Below are 11,081 nucleotides of genomic sequence, written 5' to 3'. Positions count from 1 at the left end.
CCAGGGAGGAACACCAACCTCCAAGTGATCCATTGTGAAATATTTTTGGATATATCTTAGATCATACTTGCAAGACATAGTGATTCAAGAAAGACACTCAGCTCCACGAAAGAATCTCCAATTACCAATGGAAGAAAGTAAGTGAAAGAGAAAAATAGAGGTTAATTGTTGCAGTGGTTTAGTTTCCTGTGTTGGTTTAGCAAGCCGCAACCTTCCCAGAGAGCACAGCAGGGCTCTCCCGTAGCTTTTCGGGTAACAAGGTGACAGTAAAGGAGGCAGAAAGGTCCCTGCATAGCGACCTCAGAGGAACTTTTATTTTACAAGATGACAAGCTGATTCCCAAAGGCAGAGAGAAACCACAAGGTCAGGGAGCCTGGGATTTTTCTCAGGGCGCAGGGGTGGTACATGGGCGGAGTTGGGGTACTGGAACCAACAGGGACAACCCGAGGGTGTGGCCAGGGCTAGGGGCAGGGAAGGGGGCACAATGTGGAAGGGGCAGACATTTAGTAAGAAAAAGAAGTGGGGAGATAACAGGACTGCAGTTAATGATGGAGAATCAACAAAAGCTTCTGGGATCTTATCAGCAGTTTAAACAAACTCAGCCCATATTTTTAATGATGAAGAAGACCTTCACATAGCAAAGACCTTTGGAAGGATGGAAGTGTGGAAAGCAATTAGGTGGGCAGAAACACTTGCTATTACATTCAAGAAGAGTTTGAAATCCTCCTGGAACAGTCAGTAATGCTTTTATTCCTACTGCAAGATAAATTGGTTCTTGTTGCCCAGAGCACTCCTGAGAAAATTACACTGCCTGCAACCTTAGGAAAAGTATCACCTGTGAAAGCCCAGCAAGATCACACCGTGTTTTTTTATCTGTTTCAACTTAGAACGTTCCAAAGCTTCAGACAGAGCAGACTGAAAATTTTGTCTTATAAGGGATGGACTTCTTCCTTAAGATTCTCTCTAAGACCTGAGAATGGACTTTACTGCTCCTGAACCAAAACTGTGCCTTCATTAAAAGAATTTTCTCACAATATGTGTGAAATAATGAATGCACACAGAATAGAATCACAGGATATGCCGAGTTGGAAGGGACCCATCAGGATCATTAAGTCCAACTCCTGGCCCTGCACAGGGCACCCCAAGAACCACACCATGTGCCTGAGAGCATTGTCCAAACACTTCTTGAACTCTGTCAGGCTTGGTGCTGTCACCACTTCCCTGGGGAGCCTGTTCCAGTGCCCAACCACGCCCTGGGTGAAAAATATTTTTCCTGATATCCAACCTAAACCTCCACTCTTGCCACTCATCCCCTGCAGCATGGACCTGCTGTAAGGCCCAGCCAAACAGTATCTCCTGCCATCTAGAGGCTTCCTACAAAACCAGGAGGGTACTGCCCATACTCATGCATGGCCTGATCCTCAGGCTTGGTTGAGAGCTTTCACAAGTCACATCTGGAAAGCATGTACAAGAACTACTCTCAATAAGAAACCAAGGTCAGAAATTCTTCATGGGAGTCTAGCAGGCTACACTCCTTCCCTGCTTTTGCCCTCAGAGCCTCCCTCACTTCCTCACAAATGATAATGTATTATCTGGGAGCCAGCTTGCAACTTCCATTTAAGAAAAAAAAAAAGGCCTTTTTTTGTTTGTTTGTTTGTTTTTATTGAAGATGTTTCTTTCCTCTTTATTCAGTGTTCCACACTTGGAGTCCTCTGTGCTCAGTTACAGGTTCTCCAGTACAAGATATGGATATAATGGAGAAAATCCAATGAAGGGCCATAAAGGGGATGAGGGAACAGGAGCACTTCTGATATCAAATGAAAGGCTGGTAGACCTGTGACTTTTCAGTCTGGAGAAGAGAAAGCTCAGTGGAATCATATCTGATGTGGAGAGTAATAAAGATGGATCCAGGTTCTTCTCAGTGGTATCCAGTGACAGACAGAAATCAATGGGCACAAACTAAAATACAGGAAAATCCATTTAAACAAAAGAGAAATATTTTTTTATTGTGGGATGGTGGTTAAACACTGACACACGTTGCAGAGAAACTGTGGAGTTTCCATCACTAGAGATCTTTAAAATGCAAGAGGACATGTTCTTGTTATAGCTGACCTGGCTTTCAGCAGGATTGGACTAGATGTTTCTCCATGGTCCCCTCCCATCTCAGCCATTCTGTGAATTTATGATGATTTTTGTCCAATAAATAAATCCACTGTGGAAAATGTCTGGAGATTTAACTTTGTTTTTTGTGAAATTTTGGTTCTGGTTTTATCTGGCTGCATAATATAGTGGCTGGTATCATTCATGGGCTTGTACATTTCTCCAGGTTGGAGGAACCTTTGAAAATCAGATCCAACACACTTGGACCTCAAAGCAAGGCCAAAATCGAAGTCAGATCAGGTTACTCATGGCCCTCTCCAGGCCAGTTACGAGCACCTTCAGGGATGGAGTTTCCCTACCTCTCTGGGCTGCTGTCCCTGTATTTGATGAGTTTGATGATACACACATTTTCTTAATACTTCTAGGAATTTCTTGTGCTGCAGTCTGTGTCCATTGCCCTTCAGCATTTCAGTGTGTGTGTTGCTCACAAAAGTGTGGGTCCATCTTCTTTATGATCCCATTAGGCCATCTGATATATCAAATCACTGCCAGCAAAACCTTCCCTTCCAAAGTCTGAACAAACCCAGTGCTCAGCCTTTCCCTGTATGCCGTATGCACCAGTCTCCTAACCATTGTGGTCACGCTCTCATTGATGTCCACCAGCTGGCCTTGTACAGGAGGGCAGAAGATACTCCATTTGCAGGCTCTCCTCTGCTGTAGAATGTGAATATGTGCTTCCTTGGCATGTACCATGTGGAGGTTCTCCAGCTCTTTTTCTGCTGGTCAGGCCATGTTTGGAGCTGGGTGACACTGGCACTGGTGACACAATTGGCCCCAAGGTGTTATGGCAACTGTTGGTACCTGAGGACCTGGCCCACAAGCTGTCACCTTTGACACCGGACTTGCCAGTGTTGCCACCAGGATCTTTGCACTCAGCTACAATTCTGGTGTTTTTTCTCCAAGTGCTCATTCTCATCAGGGTCGTACGTTTCACTGACTGTTGTCGTGCAGTTGGCAGAGTGATGTGGCACAAGTCCTGTGGGAGTGCTTCCTGCTTTATGGGACACATAAGCAGGATGAGAAAGGGAGCAGCAGTACAAGGCATGTCTTTGTTTTTAAATGTTACCAGCGAAGGGCCCTCAGGCAGGCTGGCAGGACTCTGTGGGTGGGACTTTTTAAACATCTGTGGATGCCAGTTTTGCCTTAGGAAGCAGAGCTGTGCTACTGCCACATTGACCTCATTCCCTTCTGCATTTACCTCTTTCTCTTCTGCCAGAAGACGACAGTTCTTCACTTGAATAGCATCTATCTGCCTGGTGAGAAAAGAGGGCATGAGTTCTGAGGACAGAAAACTGTATAGTTCCTTGTAGAGAGGAACTGCAAGGATCTTTTCACATTGTTCAGAGGGTTGGGTTACCTCCCACAAAGGCCTTCTATTATCTTTCCAAGTGACACCCAGTGCTTCCTTCATCACCAAAGAGTTCCTCTGTTCACATGCTGGGTCCACATGCATGGCTTTGGCTGCCCCTGAGAACCGCTGGCATTTGTCACACGTTGGCAATTGTTCCTGTTGCCTTTGAGGCAGAAATCCCAATTCTCACAAAAATATGGTACAGTGATCAGAGATTAGCATCTGGAACTGACCAGGCCAGACAATGCTTTGAGCAGCTTGCTTGTCTTTTCGTCCCCACCCCTTCCTCCGTTGTGTTTTCATCCCTTTCTTTTTCAACTCTGTACAATTCCCCACCAGGCAGGGCCCTGGCATCCCTCCACCCCTGAGAGACTTGGACCGGAGGCGATGCAGGCCCAAGCTGTGCAAATTTTCTCTCTGTGGGGATCCTTCTTCTCCTCCATCCTGTTCCCTCAAGGTCACTTAGACAAGAAAGCAGGGGTGGTGCAACACCCCTCAGAGCCTCTGAAAGGACATGGCATTCTCTGAGCTGGTGCCAAGAGCCTGAAAACCAGATGCAGATGTGGTGTTGCCAGTAAGAGGGGCATGGGAGGAGAGCTGAGAGAGGGAAAGACCCATTCCTCTCCCATTAGTTGCCAGTAAGAGGGGCATGGGAGGAGAGCTGAGAGAGGAAAAGACCCATTCCTCTCCCATTAGCACTATCCAAAGTCGTATGACACTCCCTGATATGCAGGGCAGCCACAAAGCTGTACAGCTGCTTCAGCTGAGAGGAGGTTTAGCTCCCAAGCGGGTGTGCTGCTTCTCCTATGGTGCCATGGCAGGACCAGTGTGTCATGGGGGCAGCAAGGACATAGGGAAGGGGAGGGCAGCCCATTGTTCAGGACACTGACAGGGCCTTGGAGAGAGGATCTGGATGGGACATGGCTTTCCTGGCCCACACGGCTTTTAGTCACCTCTGTAATCCCACCACAAGATCAGCATCATCTCATCAAGAAAGTACCTGGTATCACAGTAACATGTTTACCCTATGCACGGGCAAAGGATGCAAATGTGTCAATCAGATCACCTCGTACAGCACAGAGGACTTACCCAGACCTCAAAGTGAAGGCAACAGGCTGCATACCACTGCACTTCATGTGTTTCCCTGCTGTATCCCACTACTGACTCTGCCCTGGCTAGTTTAGCCTCAGAGAAGATTCACACTGGAGGGGAAGAGTGCACAACAGCCTCCACCCCTGCCCCAGCACCCCCACTTCCTCCTCAGCTGAGGCTGCAGAAAAAACTACTGTATCAGATCTTCACCCATAATGGTATCTCTGAATGGGACTGTCCCACCCCAAAGGTATTTCTATCAGAGAATGAAGAAACTATGTCTCTGCAGATGAACAAATCAGAATTTACCTGTGTTCTCTGAAGGTAAAATGCAGCTCTTCTGCAAAGCTGCTCTCTGGACACTCATCCTAGCCTGTATTGCCACAAGGACCAACATGGGGGACTTTTCACTTCCCTTTGCTGAACTGCATGAGTTTCTTGACATTTCATTTCTCCAGCCCGTAAAAGTTCCTCTGTTGAGCAGCTCTGCCCTCAGCACATAAACTACTCCACAGCCCCAGTTTAGTATCAGTGGCAAACTTGCTGATGGTGCACTCCATCCATGCATTCCATCCCATTGTCCAGGTTATTAGACCATACTGGACCCAGTACTGGCCCCTGGGGGTGGCACTTGCAACCAGCTGCCATTTAGCCTTTGCACTATTTTTGATCACAACCCTTTGAGCCTCACAAAGCACTTAATTTCACATCCACCTTAAAGACCAAGTCTCCAAGCCATGTTCCACCAGTTTCACTACAAGCAGACATTGGGAGACTATGCCAAATGCTTTACAGAAGCCAATGACATTCCCTTTTCTCCCCTGTGTACAGAGGCAGTCATTTCAACAAAGAACATGATCAGGCTGGTCAGGCATGATTTGCTCTTGGTAACTCACACTAGCTGCTAACCATCTTTGAAAGGGAACAACACATTCACATGCTTCCAGTCCCTTACAAAAAGCTGTCCCAAGGAGGACTTTTTGAAAACTAACAATTTGTCACTTAGATTACTTGACACAGATGACCAGAAAGGATGAAATAGAAATGGAACCATGTATCATAGGTTTATTAGGGAAAAAAGTTATACTTCAAGACCATATATTTGGCACTGTACTGAAGCCAAAGAAAAATTAAAATGTTAAAACCCAAATCACCATGAAAAAGAAAATGCTCTTTTAATCACTTTAGTTCCCTTTTCTGCCCCCATGCAATTTAAAATAACTACAGGAAGCAACTCAACAGGTGTTAGACCTACACTACATGTAAGCTGGAACAAGAGTGAGAGATGGACCAGAGACTGGATCTGTCCCCCAGGTTACTGCTACTCTCCCAGGCTGCCAGAACAGCTGAGTCTTACTAACATGAGCAAAGGTTGTTGAGATGTTACCATAAAACGTTAAGACTATGAATGGTACTGAAGAAACCATTAATGCTACATTGCCCAGAAGGACTACAAAAATTCTACATTATTGCAAGCTTCCAAATGCCTTCTAAAAATAATCATTATACCTCTCATTCATGTCAGTTTCTGCTATCTGGTCTGTTTGGAAGAGATGTTGGTAGTATTTAAAAAGAAATGTATCCCAGTTTGTCCCCATGGTCAAATGAGCCCCTGCTAGTTGACTGCTGTATTGGTGGCTTGGGCTTCTTTTCGGAGAGCAAATAAGTTAAAAGCAGTTTCTAATTTCCAAATTACTCAGCCTATGCCTCTGCACAGTAATGTGAAAGATACCGACATGGAATAAATAACATACAAAATAAGATGAGAATGGATTGACGGAAAGTTGCACTAAAACTTTTAAATAGTAAAGGACAGAAAGCTTAACTGATGCTGATGAACTGCTGTGTATGTGTTTTTGCTGGACTATACAGTGCCACTCTAACATGGATAGAGGGGGAGAATCCCATTGAATGTCCAGTCCAAAGGCTTCCAAGGAAGTGGGACACAGGTCTTTTATCAATAATTCAAATGTTACATCAACAGTACTCACAAGAAGAATACAGCTCTTTCCTTGGTTAATATATTGTGCATAGCAATATTTCAAAGAATTAACAGCACCTTTTACATAAAAATTCCAAACATATTTATCTAGTGAAGAAGAAGATCTCAGCATCTCTAAGAAGTATTTCTGCAGATGTACAGTACTGTATTTATATAGATATAGATACAGATATATCTCAAAGTGAATTTACACTGTGACCTGGTGATTAGTCCAGCAGTGGGTGAACCCACAGGGTAAGTCTTCAGGAGAATATACTGCCTTTGGTGGGTGGCCAGTTACATGGCATGATTGCATAGGGGAGCCCCATTGGGCAGCAAAAGACAGTTTAGCATCCCATTAAGCAAGCACAGCATGCTTAGGTCGTTCCTGTAAGATATAATAAACTTCCAAATTTCCATGGCTAATACAGTTCTAATTTTCACAGGTTGCACACATTGCAACCTTCTCTCTGTGCCTTAAAGACACAGAGGAGGAAGGTAGGACACCAAACTTATATCTTATCCCTGCTTCCAAGCAGAAATTAAGTAGCACCACAGGTTTAGGCTGGTAAAGGGTGTCCATGTTTGTCTTCACGAGGGTTTCTTGAGCAGCTGGTCTTCACTGGTTTGCCCCATGTATCTTTTTTTTTTTTTTTTTCTTTTCCAAATCAGTTGCTCACAGTCCTCCGGTAGAAATAATTTGAAAAGCATGGTCTACTTAAGACAGGAAAGCAGACTGCTACCATTTCCCTGGGATGGGCACACCACACTCATACCAGCCCACATAGTAGTAAGGTGTTGTGTATCCAATGCGTCCAAATGATACAGGCTCCTGGCGGTACTGGCGGTAATACCCTGTCAGGAGAAAAACAACCATTTGTATTCCAGAACAAAGATACATCAATTTAACAAAAGTAGCAGATGCAGTGAGAGTCAATCCCACAGTGCAAATGAAAATTTATAAACTGTCTGGCAGGGAGCTGTATCAAAAGGGTATTGGCTTGCCCTGGTATTTGGCTGAGATCTTTCTTGAATGATCTAACTCTGGTCCTTCATATTTCTTGTAGTTTTGATTGGTTTTACTGCTCAAAATCTCTTTAACTATTGTGTAATGCTGTGGTCTGCCAAAGAGCTTCTGCATTTCACTCAAAAAAGTAGGCATATTTCAGCTGTGTTTATGAAGTTTGTAAGTCAGTTTAAATATATGAAGGACTCTGGGGCAAAAAATACCATCAAATCATATTATCTCACAGGGCTTAATAGACTAAAAGTCAGCTTTTCACAAAACAAAAAGGTATCATTTCATGCAGTAAATACTGAGCTAAGCCCTCCCTTCCCCTTTTAATTCATCTGCAGAAAGAATGTGACTGCTTAAAGCATTAGAAGAGGTGCAGCATTCTTGTCCGCATAGCTCGTGCATTGGAACATCTGAAACACTCATGGCTTGTGCCAATAATAAAACTTTTGTGTGCTCTCTATCCCTGTCTCCCAGACCTAGTATATACACATCTGGCTTAATCATCTGTCTTCTGAGCTAAGAAGTGCAGTACTTCACAGTGATACACAAATATCAATCACTATTTCAGTTTCTTCCTGGTAATGCCACCATGCAAAGAATAGCAACACATAATTTAACCTGGGAACCACTAAAGCTAACCGAGTAATTTAAACCAACAGACTTACTGAAAAGATTGCCTGACTTCCATGATTGATTTCATTTTGTGAAGCAAGCTGTCACCCTCTTGGTTATGTGAGGTGACCAATTTGCTCAGAGGAACTCCTTCAAGGTAAGAATTTTCCCTCTGAGGGAGGTATCTACCAGGCCAGAATGAAAGTACTGACCTTAAGTCACTAGACATATTCCTTTGTGTTTTGCATTGAATGAACTAATAGAAATCGTTCACAAAAGCTGTATTTGCAAAGGTGTTGCTGGTTCCTTTAGGCACATGGAAGAGGTTTTGCACCTCAATTCAATGAGGCAGGTCTTATCAATAAGAGAAAAGTTTCATAGACCTATACAATTTTTTTGTTTGCTTGATTTTGCATTTTGTTCCTGCATAGTATCTGCATGATATGCCCCTTTCTTTGTCTCTGTCTCTGTCTCTGTCTCTGTCTCTCTCTGCACCCACAAATCCTGTGGGTCTTGCATAATGTTCTCAGCTACTGCATCAGCTGGACTCCTTGGAGAGCTGCCAGCAGCTGTGGGCAGAGCTCCACTCTGTGCTCTGCTCCTTACCCCTTAATCCCACAGATAAGATAACAGGCTCCTGGCCAGCATCCCACTCCCCTATTGCTGTACCTCGGATGGTGGGCAGGGCTTCAATGTATGACTGAGGTCCCGTTCTTCCATCCAGGTGTGAATCCACAAATTGGCAGTGGTCCTCACCCCTTCCCCAGCTATCCCCAATGCTGTAGAAGGTATCTGAAGAGGGATACAGACAGATTACTTAACTCAGCAGTACTTATGTTTGGGATACTCTTTACTGCCAGGAAAGCAGTTGTGGAAGAAAACGGGAAGAATGTTACAGTGATACACACAGTATTACCAATGAACAAACAATGACTGGAAAGAGGGAGAATGCTATCTTCACAGCATGGAAGCAGAAATTATGGAAAATAAATGGGTTACAGCTCAGTAAGGAGTAGTCCCCATTTTGCAAGTCCATGGGCAGTGTACTACAGGTGACAGGTTGATAGAATTTCAACTGGATTAGTTGAAATATATCATGTGAAAGTAAAAAATGCTCAATAAGTCAATGCTGTTAGCTTGACTTCAGTCTCAAATGAAAATTAAAAACTGTGGAGCTCTCTTTCTCCAACAGACATTCACTCTATTGAAACTATACCAAGGCACTACAATAGTTATTAGCATAGTCTGAAAGGACACTGAGATAATCCCATTATCCCAGATCAACAATATGGAAAGTTTTCTTCATTATGTCTCAGCCAATGCACCTGTGTAAGAGCTACTGCTAATTCTTCTTGAGAGAAGGACTCCCACATAGTGGTCACACAATTCTGCCACGCATGAAATGAAGAAAGCCAGATGATAGGAGATGACAAGTAATCATGCAGCAGGAAATTAATCTTGGTGCCTACCTTTCAGGTCATCACTGAGGTAAATTTTGTACCTTAGGGAGTTGCAAAGAACCACTCCTACAAACTTGCGGTACCAAGTTCGTTTCACGTACTGCTTGCCAGTGCAGTCTGAGTAGGTGGGGTCGTATTTAAAAGTGAAAGGGATCCAGATAGGCTCACCGCCTTGGAGAAAAAAATAAATCCCACAATAGGGACAGACTTTAACATTTCAGTCCAAGTTTTGCAGAGGTTAACATCTAGTATGTTTTACAAGACATGCTGCAGCAGATTAATGCAAGACTTTTTTATATTCAGAAATTCAGAAATATTCAGAAACTTCAAGAAAAAATATTATTAAAAAAAATCTTAGAGACCATTAAATCCCTCTTAGGCAGTAGTCAATAATAACTGTTAAAATGATTAAAATACTATTTCATGTACTGAACCACAGCTTTAAGTATAGTCTTAATTGTTTTAGTAAGACTTCTTCTTTACCTAGTATTACAGTTTCTTTTCTTAACACAGCTTGATCTTATGTCTGACAGTGACTTGCATTTTAAGACCAAGTATAAAACATAACCCTTTTACAGAAGAGCAGACGTTAAGAACTCTGTGGTGAACAACAGCCTGCGAAGTCTGTTCTTGCTATTTGGTTAAAAAGATCGTATCACAAACGTACTTTTCTGTTTTGTTTCCCCAGATTACATCAAAACAGATGAGTTTCCAATAACAGACAAGTGAAACCTTTCCTGGGGAGCTCTGTTCAGAGCACTGCTGCAGAGAAGACTGCCTAATTGCGTTGCAAAAGACTAAATATTGCTACTGGCTTACCTAAATGTTTGCTTTCTACTAGCCAAGACATTATAATTTATTTTGAAAATGCTGTTGTGTTAATGAATACAGAATGATACAAAAAGCTTCCAATGTGATAATTGGTATTTTTCTCTCTAGCTACAGCCCAAAGCCCTGTTTTTACTCTGCTATTTCCAGGTGGTTTACAAATGAGATTGAAAGTTTTTCCTGTTAGTCATTCTTCCTCTCACTAAGCACATGGACCAAATCCTGCAAACACTTCCACCTGAGAAGCAATCACTGGTCAGAGACTTCAGAGGACACAAAGAAACCAGACTAGCAAGAGCAATAAAACGGAGAAGGAAAGGCTATACTGGACACTGTTTTCATGAACAGTGTAGCAAAAAATCCAGAACCAACCATTTTAACTCCTTAGGAAAGCTGACAGAGTGTAATAACCACGAGGTCTTTTTTCCTGCATTTCTTCTGAGAGCATGTCCTGCCTGGGGTTACCCTACCAATGTTCATGCCAGCAAGGTTAGTTCCAGCACCAGGAAATCAGATTTTCTGATTAGGGGCTGAACTAACTTATTGCAAATTTGGAAATACAAAGCAAGCTAAACAGCT

At 43.2% G+C, this 11,081-nt stretch overlaps 1 protein-coding gene across 1 annotated transcript in view; it reads right to left on the bottom strand.

The window, feature by feature from the left end:
- Window positions 1-5,637: 5,637 nt before the first annotated feature.
- FNDC1 (fibronectin type III domain containing 1) overlaps window positions 5,638-11,081 on the bottom strand; it is a 40,605-nt gene continuing 35,161 nt past the window's right edge. Inside the window, exons 17-19 of the mRNA XM_069010694.1 lie at window positions 9,684-9,845; window positions 8,884-9,006; window positions 5,638-7,439 (exon numbers count right to left, since the gene is read on the bottom strand). Of these exons, the coding sequence (XP_068866795.1) occupies window positions 7,324-7,439; window positions 8,884-9,006; window positions 9,684-9,845 (401 nt within the window). The 3' untranslated portion in view covers window positions 5,638-7,323. The remainder of the gene's footprint in view (window positions 7,440-8,883; window positions 9,007-9,683; window positions 9,846-11,081) is intronic.

The sequence above is a fragment of the Aphelocoma coerulescens genome, chromosome 3, assembly GCF_041296385.1.
Source record: "Aphelocoma coerulescens isolate FSJ_1873_10779 chromosome 3, UR_Acoe_1.0, whole genome shotgun sequence".
Lineage (NCBI taxonomy): Eukaryota > Metazoa > Chordata > Aves > Passeriformes > Corvidae > Aphelocoma > Aphelocoma coerulescens.
Note: the sequence above shows the minus strand (reverse complement) of the source record. Positions and strands in the feature narration are given on the sequence as shown.